Source organism: Motacilla alba, chromosome 10 (assembly GCF_015832195.1).
Source record: "Motacilla alba alba isolate MOTALB_02 chromosome 10, Motacilla_alba_V1.0_pri, whole genome shotgun sequence".
Classification (NCBI taxonomy): domain Eukaryota; kingdom Metazoa; phylum Chordata; class Aves; order Passeriformes; family Motacillidae; genus Motacilla; species Motacilla alba.
In genome coordinates, this window is record NC_052025.1 from 16,688,982 (window position 1) to 16,711,940 (window position 22,959).

Consider the following 22,959-nt stretch of genomic DNA (forward strand, 5'->3'; position numbering starts at 1 on the left):
TCATTATCCTCTTGTTTTTTTATGTCTATATTACCTTCACCTTTCCATGAACCCACTTTACCAGCTGTTTCCCTCTGTCATAAAGTTTGCTGAACATCATCCTAGGAATAGGATAAATGCCATGTTTTATCAATCAAGCCTAAGGGAATTCTCAGCTTCTCATAACCCAAACTGTAAAGGGAGATTATTACAAAGTTTCTATTTTGATTTTTAAATTGGCCATGAGTGAAATACATGCTTAATGTCAAGGTGCACAATGTTGCAGTTATGACACCATTTTTCTTGGGAAGTTTTACACATCAGCCAAGTATGACAACTGAAGACTTAGAAGCAACTAATCAATTATCATTAATTTTAAATAGGTTCTTCACTTGAAGGACAAATAGTCTCTAGAAAAATATACAGAATGACTAAAAGATAATGAAAACATAATGGAGGTGATAATCAGCCCCATTTCTAAAGCATCTTCCCAACTCAGCACCAAAATCCTACTGACTTTCAGGCAGACTTTAATGCCTCAAAGTAGAAAATGTGAATTAACTTCCTAAAAATTTTAGAGCGAGATTGATTTCTAAATTATTCAGTGTCTCAAACTTATCTAAAAATCCTCCTTTTTTTTCCAGAGACACTCGAGGATCCGGATTGCCTAACTTCAGTCTCCTCAAGTCAGTTGCTCCCTCAGCATTTGAACTATATCTTTGCTTTCAGTAATTAACTTCCTGGTGCAGCTGCTTCAAAGTTGGTATCTCCTGTTTTATCTATTTCTCCATTTTTCAGATCCTGTGGACACCAACAGTCAGTGTTCCCATGAGTTACACACCGAGTCCAGGCTGGAACATCGGGCCTGGAAGAACTTGTATAAACAGAAGAAATTTCCAGTGAACCTAATTAAGTTTAAAAAATGAAGTGTGGAGGGAAATTAAAGGCCTTAAAACAATCAAAATTTTTAAGTGCTCAGACTTCATTATGCCAAATAAAATTATCACGCTCTTCCTGGAATTTGAAAAGAATCTGTTAATGATAATGCCTCTACATGAAAATACATTCTTTACAGAATGGCAAACGGGCAGCATTTACTGAGCTCTTAGTAAAATAAATGAAGAGCTCTGTGATTGTGTCCTTTGAACACGGGAAAATACAGGTAGTGCATGCTAATGTTTTCCAACAATAGTGTCAATCAGAGAAAAGCTGTGATCTCTGCAGATATTTAAGCAGAACAAAATGTAGGCTCTGCCTATGGCATTTTTGTAATCATGGAGGCACAGCAAAAGCTAATGCCTGCATAACTTAGAGCATTGGTGGCAGCACAAGTGAGATATTTTCTTTTTTTTTTAATTTGGAACATTTTTGCTCCCAACTTCTGAGTAGTAATTCGTGATGAAGAAAGAGGAAAACTTCCCACATAAAAGATGTAATAAGAAGCAAATTCCTACTAGAAAAGTGCTGTGATTGACATAGTCTTGTCATTATCATTGAAAATAATCTTCTGGTGTGCTATAATGACAAGAGGATGTGTAATGTTATTCTGATACAAGAAAAGCCTGTGTACATTCATTGATCCAAAGAATTCTAATTCACCCTGATAAGAATCACAGCAGCAGGCAGTTAAAAGTCCATCTAGCCCCATATCCTGACTCTGACAATACCTAATATTTCATATTTCAGAAAAAGAAACTGTGAAAATAGCTGCTTCATTGTGTGTATGTCTAAAAATGAACAGTAATAATGGTGTCCTCTTATCTCTCAGGCTTTTCACAGCCAGATGACCACTGGTGGCTCCCACAGCAGTTACCATGGCAAGCGAGTCTGATGTGAGGCCCAGTTTGTGAATGCATTTGAACAACTTCCCTAACATCACCCCTTCTCTGTTAATATCCCACAATCTGACACCAGGCTGGAGCACCTGACAACACACGGATCGTAAGGACAGAATAACCCTGTGTCTACGTCTCAATTCATGCTGAAATAGCAGCAAAAGCTGAATAACCCTGTTCCAAGTAAAAGCACATATTCCCATCAGCAAAGCTCCACTGTGATCCTAGGCTGCTCCCTGTCCTGCCCATCACTCGTGTTATCTCAGGCTGCTGACTCCACTTTCCATCCATTGTAGCTCTTCCTCTACATTCCCTTTTGGCATAAAGCATTCCATTATCTCCATTTTCTGCTGCGGTAGTACCTTTCCTAAGCCTGGGCAACAAGGCAGCCCAGATTATGAAAAAAAGGCTTCATGCGGAGCACCTCTGCAATTGCTGTGCTGCTGAACCATGTCACAAAGGTGATGGCTTCACCCACATGCTTCCAGTAAATATCTCACTGGGAACAATCTCTACAGAGATTCTGGATATGCCACCTGTGTTTTCTCAGAGTTGTGATCCACGTCCTTGCTCAGTGTGAACTCGTAAGGCTGAAGTGGCACCACTAGGCTCACATTCCTGTTTACAGGAATGCTCTGCCAAAAGGTGAGTTCAGATCCAGGCATGCACTTCCCTTCAGTGTGAGGTTTCCTGGTATGAGATTCAGGTTCATCACAAGTTCAAGTTTTCTCAGTTTAAATTTTTTCCAAAAATGCACTTCACAAAGACCTCAAACCCTCAAATTACAGCCCATACGAGGAACCAGCTAAAGCAGCACATAACTAAGAACCCAAATGAGTCTGTTAATTCCCCTTTCCTTTTCTGGCTTCATTCCCTTGAGCTGGAACACCAAACCACGATCCACACATGAATAATGCAGCTGCTGTTTAAGAGTTGATTCAACAACAGAAATTTGTATCCTCTGTCCACGTCAGATATTTATGGGAATATTCCTGACCACCTTGCTTTGAAGTCACTGCAATGCAGAGGGGTACATGATACAATTGTAGGAAGCTCTTCCTCCAGAGAAGCACTTCCAGAGGGCCACTCTGATTGTGCAGGAGCCACAACCCCAATAAATCTTTCTGTTCCCAGGGGACAACAGGATGAAGAGATGTTCTAACCACATCCATTATTTTTCTCTATTCACACTCCTTGCAAAACCTATAGCAGCTGTAAACATCCAAAACCACCCAGGAGCAGTCCTCTGCTGCCCAGCTGAGAGCTGGATTTAGATCACTTTTATATGCAGGAATGAGCTGTAACAGATCCTGCACTCTGAATCACTAGATAAATATTTAAGTAAACAACAGGTCACTCAAGTGTTTTCTTTACCAGCTCATGAAACAACATGGTCCCTCACGTGCTGGGATGCAATCCTGGTGCACTGGGCACATTTATCCTGTGGGCCTGCTTGGTACTGCCACCTCATGAGGTGACAAAGAAGGTCCTGGCTCTGCAGAAAGGACCCTCTGCAGCTTGCACCACCACCCTTCCCTCTGCCCAGCCTCCTGAGGGAGGGATGGGACACACCTCTCTCACCCTTGGAAGGTAAGGGTGGGATGTGTGGCAGTTGTGTGAGCCCATGACTCAGTGCACGAGCCTTGAAAGTTTGGTTCCCTGTCATCAGCCTCGTGCAGAGCCTCGTGCTCTGTCCTTCCTCTGCCTCAGATTTCTACATGGGCTCCCCCACTCTCATTTGTGATTTTCCATTTTCCAGACATAACCTTGAACTCAGATTGGTCTTTCGGCCTTCAAGGCAATTATGCTTTGTTGAACTGGGCTGTGTGAACTAACACCTGCCCAGATAAAGGCCTCAGATTACTGGGCAAGTACCTCAGAATTTGCTTTTCTCAATGTAAATACAGTACAACCCTTAAAAACATCCATCCTGGTGCTTTACACACTGGCTGTAGTGACATATCAGACCAGCTGGGCAGCAGCACTTAGAAAAGCATCTCTGGCTCCTCTCAATCTCCTCTCTGTAAATGTCACTTAATTGTCTAAGAAAAATTTGGCTGACCTTTCAATTACCGGTAATAGAATGAAAGCAATAAAAGACTGTCCATGACAGCAAGTGTCACCAGCACCCATTCGTTGCCTTCTCGTGCTGACTGGAGGCCAGGGAGAACTCATGCTCCACTCAGGGCTGCAGTTCTGGCCCTGTGCTGATAAAGGAACTTGCTGGTAAAAGGCCAGGAACCAGGGAAAGAAAGGAATTGTCTCTCATGCCTCCCTGTCCTGACTCCATAAACAACTCCAGAATGACGATTTTTGGGTATCTGGGAAAACAAAAGGCCTTATATTCTGAGGGCTTTTGTGGAGCTCCAGAGCCCGTAATATCTGCTTTCAGGGGTAAACACTGCTCTCAGCCAACTGCTTCCTAATATCTGTCAGAGCCACTGAGATAGCTGAAATGCTTTGCAGATAAAGGATGAGGTAAACGGACAAATCCCCCCCTCCCATGCAAAAAAAAGTCAGGATTTGCATACTGTTCACCCACACACATCCTGGCTCATGGCTCTTCCACTGAACTCAGCTGCAGCTCAGCCACCGGGGTTTTGCCCCTTGTGTTTGGTACTGGCTAAGAAAGATGCGCGAATGGATGTTAAAGCACCACAGTCTCAAATAAGAACTGCAATTTGTAAATTAGCTGTTAGAAGCTCTCATAAACACTTCCCCAAGTCCTCTTCCAGTAGCAGAAATAGCTCTTCACTCTCTAAACTGCCAGGCTATTAAGAACAGAAAGGCTTAGTTGGCAAACTCCTGGTGCCTGACTCATGATGAAGAGCTGTGTCTCAGCTCCCCTCAAGCAGGAAGAAGACAGCAAATACTCATCAAATTTCTCACTTCCTTCCCAGCTACAGCTTGGATTCTTGGAAAACAGAAACCTTCTTGGCAAAGAAGCTGTTACTGAGACCATTTCTTATCTTATATCTTCCACCAAAAAAAAGGTTATTTACATATTGTGTGTCCTTCCCGCTGTGGAAAGCTGGAATCAGTTCCACACTTTCCAAAGCTCTTCTGTCAGGTTCAAGCCCTGGTAGCCCTGTTTTCAACATGTGCACTGAAATGAGTTAAAATATAATTACTGCATGTAGAAACTATCCATCTAAATTCAGAGACCTGACCACAGCCATTTCTAAATTAACCAACAGTCAGGATATTACCAGCTACTGTAGGAATATGTTCTCCTACTTCCTTTCCCTTCATGATGAGTCTGTGATTATTGCTAGAGCTGTTCACAGCTTTGTGGATACTCTCCAACCTTTCTTTGTGTATTCTTTACTCTTACAAGCTAATTTTTGCATTATCTAAGTTTTTCAGGCAGCTCTTTCTCACACAGTCCTGAATAAAGCGGCAAAACGAGTGGAATGAAAATATAATCAAGCATGTTAATATATCTCCTGCTCTGTCACACCTACTCCCACACTCAGATAACCAGGCACACACAAACACCCACACTGTGAGTGTTCATCTCCTCTTCCTTCCTTCTGGCTTGTCAGAGACTAAAACAGTCATGTAGTGGCTTCCACCATTCATGCTACAACATCGCCGTGTGGGTCAGTTAAAATGCCTCAAACACCAAAAAAGATGGATAGATGACAAAACCAATCACTCCATGACAATTATAACAAGTAATGGGTTTTGATTCTTGCTGGAAAAAAAAAAAAGATGCATTAAAGGGCAAACAAACATCTGGAACAAGTACCACCTGACTGTGACAGAATGTGCCTATTAACTGTGTCCTCTACAGGCTAATTGCTGGAGTTACTGAAGCCTCCCAGCTCTCTCTAATTCTGGGTAATGTTTTGTTTCATAAGCAATTTGCCATGTTTATTCATTTCCCTATCTAGCTCATTTGCACTTGCAAAGAATGAAAGGGAGGCAATATTTGAATGGTCGCATAAAACCATAAGAGAATTAATTACTTTTATACAGGATCTAATTCATGCAGGAAAAAGGGAGTTGTGGGATTTTGATTTTTTTTTCCCCTCTGCATCATGCTCTCAAAAATCAGTCTGCACACACACATATTGTACCTAATGAAATTCATCAAAGAAGCAAATAGTCAGTCTGCATATCCAAGCGTGGTCTCTTGGCTGACTACAAAACTAACCTGATACTTGTCAATGTGAAAAATTGCATACAAGGGAAAGATTGGTGCAAAGCTAGCCACATCTGAGTTTAATTGAACTTAAAAAAATACCAAAATAGCACAGTTTTATACACCACAATTCCCAACTACAATGCAACATTCGCAGTTTCTGTAAAGAATTATTTCAAATGCAAAAAGGGATGTAAACAGGCAAGAATTCTTTAAATAGTCAAACAACCATCACCACAACAGAGTTATTTTCTTTACATAATTTTCATCATGAGCTGGAGAATGCATGGCCAAACGTTGAAATAATGCCCACAAGTTCACCCCATCTGTTAGCACATTCCTTTTCCCCAGGTCACCATTGATTAACATGGATGTGTGTATGAACCTGTAGCCAAAAAAAAGTGTTCCAAAGGCCTACCTGGCTCTTGGCAAGTTCCTCACAGGAGGAACTCTCAATACAAGGCTACATTTCATGGGACCCATAGGGCTTCTGAGAAAACCTGGATTTAACTCATTGGCTATTTATTTAAAAGCCAAGGGCCAAGGACAAGTTTTGCTAATTTCAGTAATTAACTGAGTCAGCTGGGAAGCACCAGGCCAGTGTTTTGCAGCGCCCCAGAGGGATGGAGGAATGCAGGAAGATGCAGCTGTCAGGAGCTTCAAGCAGGCAGGTGACGGAGCAGGAAATGACTCCTCGGTCACCCGTGGAAAAGCCAGCAGATCACCCACCGCACACACCTCCTGGGAGATGCTTGGGCCACCGTGAAACACCACAAGGCCAAGAACAGCTTTAATTGCAGTATGTGTCCAGTGGAATGGAAGCATTTTGGTTTGCAGCATGTCTTGGGTTGCCTGGAGGTGGGCACGGATTCCCTCATCGCTGTGGGAATGGTGATTCTGGCCGCACCCACCCAGCCACTCAGACATATTCACCAGTCTTCCACTGCTCGCTGGGGTTTCCTAAGCTTCTGTTTCTAAACATAACAGCAAAACTTTGCATTTATTCTTTATTCTATCTCCCAAGTGTTACCTATGGATGATGTGCTCGGGTGGGACAGCACGCAGCGGGGTGCACCCATTTCGCTGCCCAGGTACCAAGCGGGGTTTTAAGAGCAAGTTCTTGAACCAGGGCGCTGCTTGGTGCAGAAATGGACAGTATTTGTGTGGACATGAGGTTTCCACGCTGTCCAGGACAGCTTATTTAGAGCTAAAGCCCTTCACCTCCTGCCCTTCAGTGGGGCAAGACTTCACATAGAGAGGTAATATCTAGGCAAGGCAGGGTAGAACAGCAGCACCACATCGCTTTTCCATATTTACAGTTCCAGCCAGCCCGGCCGTCAGCGGGAGAGGCTCAGACTGCCCCAGAGCACCGGGCTGCCTCCTTCTCTCCCATGGCAGCACCCAGGGGACACCGAGAGACAAGGTTCCCCCTCAGCGCGGGGTCACCACGGGCACTCGGCTTTCCCACAGCGCTGGGCTGGCGGGCAGTGACCAGAGGAGAGGGCGAAGCCAGGGACAGGACCCTCAAACCGCTGCCGCCGCCCGGCCCCGTCAGGGCGGGGCGGGAAGGGTGAGGGGTGAGAGCCCCGCCCCCGGCCCCGCCCCCGCTCCTGTTTACCCACAGGCTGTGCACGTGGTGGCCGCGCCTCGCCATTGGCCCGCGCTCCGGGGCCCTGCCGCCGCCCCGCCAATCGCCGCGCTGTCCACGCGCTCTCGTCCGCGCGCGATTGGCTCCGGCGCGGCGATCACGCAGCGTGACGCACTCCGGGCGTGCGCCCGCCGCGTACCAATGAGGCGGGGGCGCAGGGGAGGCCCGCGGCGAATGGCGGCGCGCGGGGCCGCGGGGCGGCCAATGGGCGGCGCGCGGGGGCGGGACGCGGCGCCGCGGGCGCTGGCGGAGACGGGCGGGTTTAAAGCGCTCGGCGAGGGCGGGCGCGGTTCCCCCGCGGCCGGGGAGCGATGGCGGCGGCCGGGCCGGGCCCCGGGGCCGGCGGCGCGGTGAAGACGCTGGCCCTGGTGCTGGAGGACGAGGCCCGGCGCGGCGGAGGCGGCGGCGGCGGCTACTGCAGCGGGGACACGGTGTCCGGGCAGGTGCTGCTGGAGCTGGCGGGGCCGCTGCCGCTCCGCGGGCTGCGCCTGGAGGCCGCGGGCCGGGCGCGCGTCGCTTGGAGCGAGAGCCCCGGCGCGGTGCCCGGGGCGGGCACGTGGGGGGTGGCGGTGCGGGCCCCGGGGCCGGGGCCGCGGCGGGAGGCGGAGGTGCGGTACCTGGACATCCGGCAGAGCCTCCTGCGGGACCCGCCCGAAGGTGAGGGGGGGCGCGGGCCCGGCCGCTCCCGCAGCCGCGGCGGGGGTGGCACCCGGGGGAGTGGCGCTGCGGGAGCGGGGAAGAGCTGCGGGAAGGCGCCCACGGCCGGCAGCGAGGGGGAGGCGGAGGGGGGACGCTCCGGGTGGAAACGGGCGCAGGGAGCCGAAGGAACGGGCACCGGCCGCGGGTGGCGGGCACCGGCAGGACAGCGCTGCCACAGCCCGGGGAAGATCGCTGCCTCATCCGCGCCATTGATTCCCTGTGTGGGGGCTGAAAAACGCCGAGCGGGACTAAAATAAAATAAAATAAAAGGCGCGGCTCGATTCCCTGCGCTGTGTCGGGGCCGTGCAGAGGTCCGGCCTTTCCGTGGGTCCATCGGGCCCCTCCGCGCTGGGTGCGGTGCGGGCTCCGGGGAGGGAAGCTGCCGTGGAAGACCCTGGAAGCAGCCTGGCTCATCCAGTGGATTAAGGCGGCAGGGGAAGCTCGCTGTGGCGGAGCTCTGTCACTCAGACACTGCAGCACTGTGGCAGCGTGGAAAAAAAAAATTGAAAGACAGAACAACGACATTTCGTTCTGTGAGGGTGAAACACAGCTCAGACTGATCTGTAGGGAAAGTTGATTCGGGCCTTGTAAATTGTGTAACAGTAGGCCCTATGTGAATAAATTGGGAGCTCATTTATTTATAGTATTTCTTCATGCTGACCTTAAATGGCAGATTTTTCGGCGGAGAAGTGAGTTTAATTGTTAAAGTAGATTAATTGTTGTCGTGCTAAAGAGAAACTTAATTTATGCTTTGCAGAAGCCATTTTGGATTAGAAATTGGCCAGAGTCCTGAACTGAATCTCAAGGTCTCCCATGTTTCCTTGGTTTTTGTTTTTCATTGAAATCACATCACAGCATAAATAAAGCATGGGCCACAGTCCAGAACCCACTGGGATCAATAAAAACTTCTTGAATCTGGGTGTTTTCATACATAAATAATTTATAAATAAGTGTCTGCTTTGTTCTATTTTTGGAATAACTAAAACATACTATTCATTCTTATCCTACAGGTGAGGAAAACTTAATTCTTCTAGATGGAAGACATGAATTTCCGTTCAGCTTTCAGCTCCCTCAAGAGTAAGTTCAATAATCCAACCTGAAGGGATTGTGCTGGATGCTGCTTGTAGTGGAACATTAACTTAATGTAGTTTGACTTGTGTTTTTTTTAGTATCAGCTTTACATATTTGTCTTAATCAAGCACCACGCAGACAGGCCTTGTTTGCTTCAGCTTCCCCAAGGCCCTAAAAGTACAAGCTTTAAACTGGGAAATGTTTCTTGTGTGCAGGAAGTGTTAATGTTTGGAGCTGAATTATTAATTGAAGGTAATGGTTTTATGACTGCTTGTTTCAGACCTCTGGTGACCTCTTTTACTGGGAAGTATGGCAGTATCCAGTACTACGTGAAAGCAGTGCTGGAGAGGCCTGCTGTGCCTGACCAGAGTGTGCAGACAGAGCTGCAGATCATCAGCCATATCGATGTCAGCTCACCAGCTCTCTTGGTAAGAGGGTCCCCCACTTCTCCTCCCCCCTGTAAAACCAGCTGCAAATAAACCATTTCCAAGCAGCATTCACATCCAGCCATAACCCTTCCCATGTTATTCCAGAGCATCATTTTCTGACTTCTGAAAGCATATAAGCTCCCTAAGCTTTTCTCTATAAATAGATTATCTTAGGTTGTGTGAATAGCAAACAGAGTGGCTTTTTTAATACCATTGATTACATCCCTGCTGGCAGAGATGCTCCTGCCAAAAAGTTAGGCAGGCTTCAGATGCATAAATAAGGCTTAATAATAGTAATGTGTGTGTGCAGAGTAGTTACTCTTACCAGAGCAACTACATTCACAGGGCTGCAGTGTCCTAAACTCTCCAATAATAGTAGGTTGAGGAGCAGTAATTAGAGAAGAGTATTAATCATGCCCAGCCTGTCATTTAGGCTCTGGCCATTATGTTACGTATCCCTGCATTTTGCATGTCGTTTTCTAACATGAAGTGTGTGCACGCAGCTGCTCCAGAGATCCTTTCAGTTATTTCCCTGTGACAGATTTGGCCACATTAAAGCATTGAGTTTTTAATAATCACTGGAAATACTGTAGAGTAATAAGAAAGATCAGGCATTAAGTAATGAGTAAATAGGCAAGATGGAAGCTAATGAGCTGGATTCTTTTATCTCAACCCATATTATGAAAATAATATAAAATTATACCTTGCACTTTCATGATAGCAACTGGATCTAAATGGTTATTCATTTAAATATGAATGAGTCATTTCTATTTTATTTTAAATGGTAGGATAATTTTAACATCATGACGTGAGCACAGAAAAGAGATGTTTTGAGCAGGCTTTTTTTCCCCCTCATTACATGCTTACATTTTAATCCATTCTAGAGAGAACTTAGGGTATTTTGGCAGTGACATCTGTAAGCAGAATAGTCTTTATATTCAGTAGTTAGGAGTTTGAAGGCATCGTAGCCACATTCTGTGAGGACAAAGCAGACCGTAGGTTATTGCACAGAAGACACATCAGGAAGGCAGTGCCAATCTTAATGGATTCCATGGCTGCCACCAAAAGTGCAAAACAACAGGGTTTTTTCATTATAATAGAGAAAATTAAAAAAACCAATTTGCATTATTGTATTGACTGAGTGTCACTGCCCAGTAAATCATTTTGAGTAGCTTTGATCCTGGCATGGACACTTGACATGTGGCTTGTGAGTTTATTCTAATGAAAACGTTAACAGGCAGTGTAAATGCCATCCAATGTGACAGTCCTTGAATAATTGAGATGTTTTTTGTCATGCCTATATATTTTAGGGGGGTTTTGTGGCTTGCAAGTAATGAAGGTGCAATCCCTTAGCCCACTGTATATATATTTATCCTTTCTTAGAGATACAAAAGTAAAAAAATTACCTGCTTAACTGTTAGTTGTTTGCAGATAAAATTAATTCTGCATTCTTCTGCACTGAGAAACATGGATATAAACACCACAGTATTCCATGAGACCTTTAAAAAGTTCATTTTGAAGACAAAGCACATGCAAAGACACACTGCTCTGTGTTCCTTAGTACAGGCTAAATACATACTGGGGTTTCAAAAGAGAAATGTTCAGATTACCAAACCTTGGTTCCATTTCACATGGTGGCAAAAACTACAGTTGCTCTGAGCAGTTCAGGGATTCAGATCACGTGGCTTTTAGAGCTGGGTTGCAATGACTGCTATGCATAACACTAAACTGCAAGTGATTGAGAGCTTTATCCCATAAAATGAAAAATACTCTATATTTTATAGACACCTGTTCTAAGAAGTCAGGAGAAGATGGTTGGCTGTTGGTTTTTCACCTCTGGGCCAGTGTCTCTCAGTGCCAAAATTGAGAGGAAGGGATACTGTAATGGTAAGAGTAGTTATCTTAAAAATGTAAATACTAAGCATCTAATAGGTTGGGATTTTTTTTAATCTCAGTGAAGCCAACACTTTGTAGTTCAAAGAATAGTTCTGTTTAATAGAATTAAGATAAATCAAGATCCATATGAATTTAATTTTTTAAAGAATCATCTTACCTTTCCCATTGGGAATATAAATTGAAAGGAAATCCTGTTAATAATCTTATGGGAAATCCATGTACATCTGTGTGTAAAGAACAACAAAATGTTTTTATCTGGGATAAAATATTTAACTGGGATGTAATTAGGTTTTAAATCCTATTTTTATAGGTTTACACTTTGGTAAGAATGAGCTTTAGCAGCTTCTTCATCTTGATAAGATTAGATACATTGAGAAAATAAAACATCCTGAAATTCATTTAGTACTATATAAAAGGAAGATTGGGGTGTAATTTGCAAATAAAGCTTTTATAGCTTGTTCATATTATGCTTAATGTTTCAAAATGAATCATTGTTTATGTGTAAAACATAGTAGGTGGCTATAATTTTGCCTGGATACCACTCTGAAAAAAATAAACTGGCTTGAGGAAACTTAACCAAGTATTGTTCTCATAACACTGCAGATGATGTACGTGCTGTGTAACATGCTTTGATACTCCCAGAGGAAAGTTGGTAAATACCAATTACTCATTGGACTTTTTCTGTCTCTAAGGGGAAGCCATCCCAATCTATGCAGAAATTGAGAACTGCTCTTCTCGTTTGATTGTTCCAAAAGCTGCCATTTTCCAAACACAAACTTACCTGGCCAGTGGGAAGACAAAAACCTTCCGTCAGATGGTTGCCAATGTCCGAGGAAACCACATTGCCTCTGGGAGTACAGATACCTGGAATGGGAAAACTCTGAAAATCCCACCTGTATCCCCATCTATACTTGACTGCTGCATTATTAGAGTAGAATATTCATTAGCTGTAAGTATTGGGTTTTCAAATGTACAAACTTCAGATACTGCATTCAGTTGGGAACAGAAGAATTTACTAAGTAGCTGTTAAGTTTTTAACTTGGGAGCTACAGTAAATACAAATCTAGGAAAAGGTGTCCCAGCTTCTGTTGGGGGGTTAGAACCAGATGATCTTTAAGATCCCTTCTAACCCAAACCATTCTATGACTATGAAAAATAAATATCATCAGCCACATACATGAGAGACTGAAGGTCATGAAGAGATTCTGAGATGGAAAGATGGGAATAATGTGGAAAAGGGAAAAATGTTTCTGAGGAAGAAGCAGCTTAGTGTCAGACATGTAGGGATTGTTTTGGGAAAGCATTTCAAGCTGAATGGGGTCCTCAAGTCATTCTTTCCAGAAATGGGAAGATAAGACTGAAAGTCAAGTGCATAATTTTGTTTGTCAAGATGGTTTTTATATTTTTAAGGTCACTTAGAGACAAGTTACAGCTAGAATGAAACTGCTGTAAAATAAGGAAAGCTGCCAGGGTATTAGCTAAGCATATCTGGGATGACAAAGCTCTTAATTTTTAAATTTGCACTGTAGGGAGTAGGGCAGCTTTTAAGAGCAGCATTCAATAGGGTCTCATGATGTTTTTTTCTTCTGTTTGGGGGTTGTCACATAGGTGTATATCCATATTCCTGGTGCTAAGAAATTGATGATTGAAATGCCTGTGGTGATTGGCACTATTCCATGTATTGGATTTTCAAGCAGAAACTCCAGCATTACCAGCCAGTTTAGTATGGATATGAGTTGGCTGGCATTGACCATGCCTGAACACCCTGAAGGTAACAAATACATATTGAACTGTCTCTAATCCAGCACAGCACTGTCTGCAGCAGATGGGTGCAGTGCCAGTTTGAGGGCACTGCCAGGGATGTAGGCAATGGAAATATGACTCACAAGGTTCTTAAATTGAGATCCAAAATGATTGATGAGGTTACCCCAACTCCAGCCTTCCTGTAGTCTCTCTGTACCCCATCTGACTGAAACAACTAACTTCTGATGGTGGGAATATTCTACTCATTACTGAATATATCTTGACACATCACAGGTTTGCTGCTGGAGTTATCCTAAAAGCACAGTACTCTCTGTATTCCTGCTGAATCACCTGAGTTTACTGAAAACATTATTTTAGTTACAGTATTTATGAGTTCAGTGCACTTCCAACACAGTTTTTGTGGTCCTGGATATACTGTAATGCAGATGTTCTTGCTGTGAGTGAGTGAATAGTTTGAAATATGACAGAAGCATCTCTTTGTGTTTCAGCACCACCAAATTATGCTGATGTAGTGTCTGAGGAAGAGTTTTCCAGACATGTTCCTGCTTATCCACCTCCCATTGACTGTGAGGAACAGTTGTGTTGTCCTGTCTTTGCTTACATACAAGAATTCCGGTTTCAGCCTCCACCTCTTTATTCAGAGGTAAGAAAATAAATAGCAGGTGGTGTTTTTATTGTCAGATGGCAGAAAAAACCCAAACACATACCTAAATGTGGGAATTGCAGGCAGTAATTGTTGTCTTTCTTCTCTCATTAGATTGATCCACATCCAACTGATGTAGAAGAAGTTCAGCCCGTTTCATTCATGCTCTGAGGATTTGTAATGAGCATCGTTGTGATGAATGTCTTAATCTTTCTGCTGCTTAAGCTGGTAGTGCAGCTAAAAAGGAAACAGTTTTCTTTTTCCAAACTTCAGTCTGTGTACAAGAAAGGCAAAGGAAAATGGAGAAGGAGGTATGAGCACGTTTGGTGATAAAAGAGAACCTGCTGGATTAGTCTGCACAAAGGATAACAGGGGAGCAGCTGAGCTTGGGATACTTGAGAAGTACCTGAAAATCTGAAATGAAAATGCATCAATGAAATACTGAATGTTTTCCAAAAAGTGGATACACTACACAAAGTACGAGGAGGAGATGTGTGGATCTTCTGAAGAGAAAAGGATTTCTATTTTGTTTGCAACGCTCTGGAAGAATGTACATAGTGATGTCAAGAACTCCTGTGGTAGAACAGAATGTGGTGTAAGAAAACATTTCCAAAAGATTCCAGTGGTCAAGGGGCTTCAGCTTTGCACTGTCTGCATCCAAAAAAGGAACACTACTGCAACACAGAGCGAAGTCTTAACTTCACATTTGATGGGAAGCTGCCCTTCTCACGACTGCCAAGTGGTACTATTTCCTCATTCATCATTTCCATCACGATCCTGAGGACACCGTGGATGACAGAATGGCTATTGCGCAATATTGTAGAGGCAACCATTTCCTGAACGCAAGACACAAGTGTGGAACAAACAGTGAACTTTGAGATGAGCTTATGCACTATGCTTTCTTTCAAGGGATTTCTTAAGGGAATTATTCTAACCTCTTCTACTGTGAGTTCTTCTTCTGCATCTTAAGCCTATGGATAGCATGATAAGGGGAAGCATGGCAGGGGAGAAACCTTTTGCCAGCAGCAGGTATACTTAGCAAAATGGACAATATTTATTTATTCAAAAGCCTTTATAAGCCTACCTCTGTTTTGGATATTTACTTACGGTCAGATTTGAGACCAAAAAAAGTCCTGTTAAAGCTCCAGTATAATACTTCAAGGTTCTAAAAGGGACCCTAAATGGTTTCTGTGGTTAGTGAATGAGATACGAGGTGTAGGGAGAGGTGTAAATATACCCGGAATAGACATAGCTTATAACTGAAGTGAAAGCAGACATCAGGGGAACAAAGTCCTCTGGTAATGGCACAAAGCTTTTCATTACTCCTGCATTTTTGTCTAAAGATCTATTGTCAGGGGCTGCACTGGTCATTTGCTATCCATACTATATTTGTTGGTGTGTTTCATTGTTTGTTTTTGCTGTTTAATTTTGTTTCGGTGCAATATTTTAATGTTTTCTTCCTCAGGTCATTTAGAACAGTGAGAGTTTGTTGCTGCTAAGAGTGAAGGCACAGCATTTACTTGCCCTTCTGCTGCCTTCATTTAAAAGTAGAATGTTTGCTTCCTGCCAGCCATCAATTGGGATCAGTAAACAATCACCAACAGATCACTTACAGGAGCAGAAAACAGCATTGTCAACATGCACGTTTACAGTCCTGTCTTTGAAATACAGGGGATTTTGGACTACTAGAAATACTCCATATGTCTTACAGAAGGGTTTGGGGTTAAAACCCGGTGCTTCATGTGGTAAAACAGTGTACTTTCTGATATTGACAAAAATAGCAATTCAGTTTCCTTCATTTCCATCAATCACTGCAGTTTGAAAAAAGTCTGAATGGTTTTTTATGAGATCTGTCTTCACTTAAGAAGCAGGGATTTTTCTACAGGCATACACGGATATATATTTTTAGTCTTCTTTTAGTTTAACTTCCTTACATTGTCTAATTTCTAGCACTTCACCTCAAATCCCTTTTGCAGCAGTGTGAAAGACAGACTAGTAGAGATTCACATCTCCAAACTGCAGTTACTCCTTTCATTTGCAACATTTAGTATTGTTTTCTATAGCAAATGCAGCTGTAACCAAAATTTGAGTGCATGATTTAGAAAGGACATTCTAAAAATGATTATTTAAGTCTCAAGGTGTAGCTCTCTTGCCTTTTTGTTTAAGTGAAGGCCTGCCCATACAATCAATGCAGGATTTTCATTCGCATCACTTGGGAACAAGCATCTTTTCTTTAAACAGATACCATTATAGTTACTTGGAAAGTAATTTGGTCATGTAATAACTTGCATGGTAATAATTCAAAGTATTAGCTTCAAGAACATTAGGTGCTTTTTTGGACTGTAATACCTGATAGGTGATGTGTGCTGCCTGGTATAATCATGGTCAAGCAAACAGCAGTATTGAAGGGTAAAGGTGTGCTTTTTTTTTTTTTTTTTTTCTAAAGTCTTTGAGTTGTTTTCTATTCTTTGCAGATAAACTGTGGCCTTAGATTGTTTGCTGCAAAAAAAGTCAACTATTACGTGTTTCTTAGGAAGCACACATGGCCCTTCAAAGGAGGGGTGAAAACATGATTAAGTTCTGCTCTCTGGCACTTGGCTTAGTGCAGAAATTGATCCTTAAAAATAATTACTGTTTGCACAATAATAAGTTCAATATGCAGGGGCTTTGTTTTGATAACTGTGAAACAGTTTAAAAGAGACAAAATAAAAAAAGCTGTTTAACATACAGGAACATGATTGTATTTTGTACTAATGAATGAGCCCCATGGGTTCTTTGTTAATAAAAGTGTCAAATCTACATTGTGCTGTTCATCTCTGGTTTGGTGCTATGTCGAGAAATACCTGTATTCTACCCTACAGATCTCTAATTCTTCTCTGATCTGGGAATTATGCCTTCGTCTGTCACTGTTTCATTCCCTGAACTATTCATAACCAAGAACTGGAACAAATTGATCAAACAGGGCCTCCTCCCACCCATAGTTATTGTGTAATAGGGGCTCTTACCCGTAAGGATTGAAGGATGTGAGCTCTAATTGGATCTCTCATCTCACATATTAATCTTAGAGGATATTTTATTGTTTCCTGTCGACAAGATTAGAGCAACAAACTAAAGATAAATACATCAGAACAGCCTTAGAACCAGAGTGGAGAATGACTGAAGCAGAGACCCTGCTGCTGTGGGTGACAAGCTGTACCTGCCCCATGCTCACCTGAGCCAGGAGTGAGATGATAAATCGCCATCAGGGTCCTGCCTCCCACGGGTTTCAGCAACAAAGACAACAGTTGATTTCTTCTTCCTGTTTCCATTTTTGAGGGAAGATGGCAAATTTCTTTGTGGGAAGTTGAGGTGAAGATGCTGTTCAGGATTGTGAAATCACAGAATAATTTGGGTTTAAAGGGACCTTAAAGCCCATCCCATGCCACCCGCTGCCATGATCAGGGATACCTTCCACGATCCCAGGGTGCTCCAAGCCTGTCCAGCCTGACCTTGGACACTGCCAGGGATCCAGGGGCAGCCACAGCTTCTCTGGGCCAGGAAGGAATTTCTTGCGCCTATTCAAGCACCAGAACCAGCAGAGGAGTCATGATTCATGACAAGGAAAATTCAAAGCCTCAAATACCAGTCTTAGATTGTTTTTAAAAGCTCTCTCACTAAATGATAGTTAAATGTCTTACCATTACGTTCACAGTAGCAATTCCACTTCAGCCACTGTTTGCTTTTATAGGGGAGTATTTCAGTTGACAAGCTGTAACTGTCTATTAAAACATGTTTGCTGTTTAAACAGGTAGTAAAAAGCCAGGCAGAGATAGAGCAGATCCTGCAGGCTCGTGTTTGCAGCTCTGACCCTTCTGATGTTTGCATGGAAACGCACGGTTTGCGTACGGAGCAAGAGAGATCATTTAATCAGCTCCTGGGGCATGTTCCAAATTATCAAAATAGCATGTTCCATGACTTCACCACCCACTTTGGACAGCAAAAGGGAACATCTAACTCAGTTTGTAAAATCTCTGCTATATATAGAGCAATAAAAACACGTTTGGAAGAGCACAGTTTTGCAAACAATGTTGATTTGGAGATAATCAGTTGTTCTACAACTTCTTAGAAAACCCAGGCATTTGTATTCTGTTTTCTAGTCAAATTCTGCTGATTTTCAGTGCTCTCCTCAGGGTAGTGACTTAGCACAGGGACACAACCCAGCCTTCAGATGGCTGCCTGTTCCAAAGCTGATTATATAATATGTTAACATCAATATGGACAGTCCAGGCTGCTGCACAAAGTAAATTCTCCAAAGAACTAATTAGGTCTAGGATGAACCCAGTCCACTTTTAGTATTAACATTTTATATATGGCATAGGCAAGGTGACAGTCTTGTTCCAGATCGTGTTGTCATTATTTCTAAGCAATTAATAGGAAATGACAGTACAGAAAAACTCTGCTAGAATATCACTGCATTATTGACATTTTAGGACAAGTGACTAATAATAATTTTAAGTCAAAAAACTGTGATGGGTGGTTTTATGTGGAATAGAAAATGGTAACTCAGGTGGGAGTTCACTGGAGTAGCTGCTCATGCCAGCAACGTGCTGTGGGCCTTCTTAGCTACACAGGGCAGATTCAACTGTGCTGCTGATAAATCTCCAAACACCCATCCCTTCAAAAGAAAAGGGATCCTTCTTAGTTTTGGCTGACATTCAGCCAGCTGGCTGCCTGTAGGGTGAGGAGAAAAATGAAAGACAGGGTGAAAGTTGGAGCAAGTAGGCTCAACCCAGCCAATTTTTGGCAATGAAAAACTCGTTTTTTTTACAGCACCTTGGAACAGCATCAGCCTCTTCATAAATGAGGCACTGGGCATTGACAGAGGTAAGAACAGAAGCAGGATTTTGACTGCAAGGTCTTGAACAGGATTGTTGCACACCCAGAAAGATTCCAGGTCTGTATATAGGCCAGTCCTATTTGATGTCATGTCTAGAATCAGGTTGTGTTGGTCACAGCACACCAGACCCCAGCAAGAGGAGAAAGTGATTCTTGCTGCTGAACTGATTAGACTAATCAATGCACAAAAGAGAGCACAAGTGACAAAAGTTACAATTTCATTTAAATCATTTAAGGCCTGGAGTGCTTTTCTCCTATGTCTTAATGTGATGTGACCAATTCAGAAGCCTTAACAAGTTAGATACTAAAGGAAATATTCTGCTGTCCTGAGTGTAAAATGAGAGCAGAAAGGGAAAAGCATTGACTGACCTGACAGATTCTCTTTCTACAGTGTCCTGGAGGAGAAGTGTCTGAGAGGGTTTAGTGTCCACACAGTCCAACCAAGTTTTGCACTCCATGCCCCAAAAGTGGCATTTTGGTGTGAGCACATCTCTCCCTCACTCAGATCCTGGAGCAGGTGGCCTCACCCAGTACCTGCCATGCACAATCAGACACAAGGGACAGACGAGCTTAGCACAAGGGAACAGGATCAGAAAGGCTGGGATTCAAAGGGGCCCTCCCAAACTGCAGCCAGACCTTCTCCCACGTCACGGGCTGGGGCAGCTGTGCTGTCACCTGCAAGGATGGGAGTGACACAAGGAGCTCCTCCAACCCCACGTGGGAGCCTCACACTTCGGGGGAAGAGAGCTGGAGGTATCTGCCAGCAGAGGTGTGAAGCAGAAAGGTCCCTAGGAAGGGAAGCTTCGCAGGCTTTCCCTCATGTGATCCCACCTGCCATCGCTGCGAGAGGACTTTACACTCATCCAAACAAATTAACAATTCATTTCCAACCCTGACACGAAGATTAACCCTGCCAATTAATTCCTTAATCTCTTGCTGCTGACAAGGCTCACAGTTGCCATGTGGATGCTTGTCCACTGGGGCCTGGAGCGGGGCCATTCTGTTTAATTAATGCTGCATCCAGGAGACGCTGGAGCTGATGCTCAAACAGATTCCAGCAATACAAACCAGGGCTGCACCTCACACAGCACCCAGCCAGCCTGTGCTGAGCACCTCCACTAGGGCACACACCATCTCAGTGCCTGTGGCAGCTTTTGCTGCATAAAGGGGCACTTCAACCAATCCACAGACATTTAGCCATGGTTTACTTGTGGAAAAAAATCCTTGATCTCATCTCCACAATAGATGTGATCAGCATTTTGCACGTTTCCAGTAGCAGCAGGAAAAAAACAACCCACAGAACTGTGTGAGTCTCCTTCCTCCTGCCTCAGACAGCTGACAAGATGTTGGGTTTGGGCTTGAGGCTGCAGGGAGGAGGGGCAGCCACGCTGAGGCTGCTTCAGAGGGAGAGGTTAGATGAGAAGTGAACTGACACGAGTTTGGAAATGTGTGAAGTACAGTAAAAAGGAAAAGCAATGCTCAGTCACCTCAGGGAATCTTTGTAAACCTCCTGTAACAAATTGGGTCAATTTTCCTTTGTTTCTATAGGTTTTGCCATATATAATTAGACACTGCCCATTAAGGTGCTTTACAAAGTGAACTAATACTCAATAAAATCTATGAATAATATTAAATTAAAGACTAAAACCTCTGGACATATAAACCAGGAAATTGCAGGTGTATAAACTAAGCAAGCAACAAAACCCCCATAATTTAGTGCCTGTTACAACTAGTCCAGTGGGTGGGACAAGTGAAGAGATCCCAGAACTCCAGGGAACACATGGATTGTATAAACCCACACGTAAATGTTGTTTATAGAGAAGGATGAGGAAGGAGGCAGGATGATACACTGGACAGGACACTCTGCTCCACACTGAAGTTGGGTAATGTCTGCCTCGGGGTTTTGTTGTTGTTGTTTTTCATGGATTTGGGCTCAGTGCTCAATTAAACACTGAACTCCCTTCACCCAGGAAGGATCAAGGTCATCCCTTTGCAATGGCCAGACAGAGAGAGGCAAGAAAAGCCTGGATTTTCCTGCAGACCTCTGCCCACCTGCTCCTGACAGGGCAAAAGAAACATCTGCTGTTGGGGAGTTACGAAAGGGGAAACAACTTTCGATGCAAAAATTGCATCTACCTGATCGGAACAAGCTGTGCAGGTACCTGTCACTGGTCACACTGGAGAGATGCTGCCTTCTTCAGTACAGCCTTTCTTTAAGGTGTGCAGCAAAGCCAAGAGCAGTTTGAGGACTGACAGAGGTCAGTATTTCTGCAGTGAAGGTGTTTTTGTTTTTGCAGACACCGTGTGTGCCATGTCAATGAAGAACCAGCTCATCACGTCCTCGGGGTTTGTTTCCATGGGACTTGACAGAAGGGCAAAAACCTCATGGGCTCTTGCTCATGACATGGCATTTTGTGCAGAAATCTCAAGCTGTCCTTGTTGACTCTTCACAGCATTTCCTTCATGAGGTCACTTGGTACCAATCTTTAGCAGGAGTTGGGGCTCTGGGCATGCGTGGCTCCCACGGGTGTGTGTGGTGAGGGGTTAATTTGCTGCTCCTGCAGGATGATTTGGCAATTCCTTGTTTTCTGAAGTTGTCACACTGTCTTCTAGGAGTTCCTGCTTTAAATAGCTCTTGGGTGGGTGCCAGGGATGTATTTTTTCTAGGCAGAAGCCCAAACCTAGCAGTGAAACACTTGACTATCAAACATGGCACACCAGGACAGGGACACGGGCAGAGGAAGGTTGCTGGTTGTGCTGTGTGAGTTGGTTGGAAAGCCTAAGCATTGCCTAGAGCACCACCCTTCCCTCTTGCACTCAAGTAATTTATCTTGCTTGAAGTCATTTATGAAATGCAACTTTCTGCAATCCACCAAACACTCTGAGCAGTGCTCAAGCCAGGCACAGATATTTTGCCCCTGTGCTCAGCTGAGCCGTTCTGTCACCCCCTGATGCATTTGGCACATCACAGGCTGAATCCTCCCTCAGCCCCTTCCAACCCTTGCCTCAGGCCAGTCCAAAGCAGAGAATTTCCATGAGGACTCAGCCTCCCCCTTCTGCTCAGATGGGCTTCACCCAGCAATCACAGCAATCACTTGCATCTCCTGTCATTAAGCCTCCTGTTTGATACCAGCCAAACTGCCCTTATGAGGATCTGGCACACATTTGGGATCCAGGCATGTTGGGGAAATGACTTCAAAGCTGTTTAGAGAGGTTCCCATGCCTACAACAGTTCACAGTTCAAGGGGATCCCCATCTCTGCCTGCAACACTCACTGTTAAACACATGCTGCTGGAAAATTTTCCTTTGGGGAGGGAAAAGCATGACAGAGAACAGCCTGACATGGAGTTCAACAACACCAGCCTTGGCATGTTTTAATTTAATGCAGGATGGAAATCCAGGATGGACCAGGCTTGGTTGTTTACCATCCCCTCTCTCTCCCCACCCACGCTCTCCATCCATTACTGTGCTGCCACTTTTCCCAGGCATCAGCCATCACCCACAGGCCTGAGCAGGCAGCGATCCCTCCCACTCCTTCAACTGCACCCTAACTACTCCCTTCTTCCCAGACAAGGGCACGCCAATCACTGTTATCTTGGCTGCATCACAACTCCAATCCCTGAGCAAAGAGGGCTATTCCATCACCAGACCTCAACTGTTCAACCCTTCCCTGCCCCCTCACACCTAAATCACATGGATCCTCAAATCCCTGCCCAGGGCAGGGGGTGGCAGAGGAAGGCAGGGAACAGGGCTTGCTGTGCTCTTGCTGTCACAGCTCTCCTTGCCAGCTCAGCTCCTCTGAGCCAACAGAATGAAACCATCAAGGCTGTGCCCAGCCTCTGCTGTGCCGAGTGGGAAGCGATCCTGCCGTGGCTGGCACATGTTCCTGGCTCTCTGGCTGGAAGGGCTCTAGGAGGCATTCTGGGGTGCCAGGAGATGCCCCTTCTTGGGTGAGCCACCATTCCAGGAGCAGC

At 44.4% G+C, this 22,959-nt stretch overlaps 1 protein-coding gene and 1 long non-coding RNA gene across 2 annotated transcripts in view; one reads left to right on the top strand and one right to left on the bottom strand.

Moving 5' to 3' along the window:
• Window positions 1-7,844: 7,844 nt before the first annotated feature.
• Window positions 7,845-16,548, top strand: ARRDC4 (arrestin domain containing 4). The gene is made up of 8 exons (XM_038147271.1): window positions 7,845-8,266; window positions 9,319-9,385; window positions 9,660-9,807; window positions 11,592-11,694; window positions 12,396-12,652; window positions 13,312-13,474; window positions 13,956-14,110; window positions 14,225-16,548. The coding sequence occupies exons 1-8, from the start codon at window positions 7,921-7,923 to the stop codon at window positions 14,279-14,281; spliced, it is 1,296 nt and encodes a 431-aa protein (XP_038003199.1). The 5' UTR covers window positions 7,845-7,920; the 3' UTR covers window positions 14,282-16,548.
• Window positions 16,549-16,550: 2 nt separating this feature from the next.
• Window positions 16,551-22,959, bottom strand: part of LOC119705173 — a 78,095-nt gene continuing 71,686 nt past the window's right edge. The window contains exons 2-3 of the long non-coding RNA XR_005258163.1: window positions 19,355-19,519; window positions 16,551-17,664 (exon numbers count right to left, since the gene is read on the bottom strand). This is a non-coding gene — a long non-coding RNA (uncharacterized LOC119705173). The remainder of the gene's footprint in view (window positions 17,665-19,354; window positions 19,520-22,959) is intronic.

What these genes read in the sequence shown, in the direction of transcription:
- ARRDC4 (XM_038147271.1), top strand. Translation starts at nt 7,921, where the DNA reads ATGGCGGCGGCCGGGCCGGGCCCCGGGGCCGGCGGCGCGGTGAAGACG. An exon ending in CCTGCGGGACCCGCCCGAAG is followed by an intron (nt 8,267 to 9,318) that starts GTGAGGGGGGGC and finishes CTTATCCTACAG; the next exon opens with GTGAGGAAAACTTAATTCTT. An exon ending in CTCCACCTCTTTATTCAGAG is followed by an intron (nt 14,111 to 14,224) that starts GTAAGAAAATAA and finishes TTCTCTCATTAG; the next exon opens with ATTGATCCACATCCAACTGA.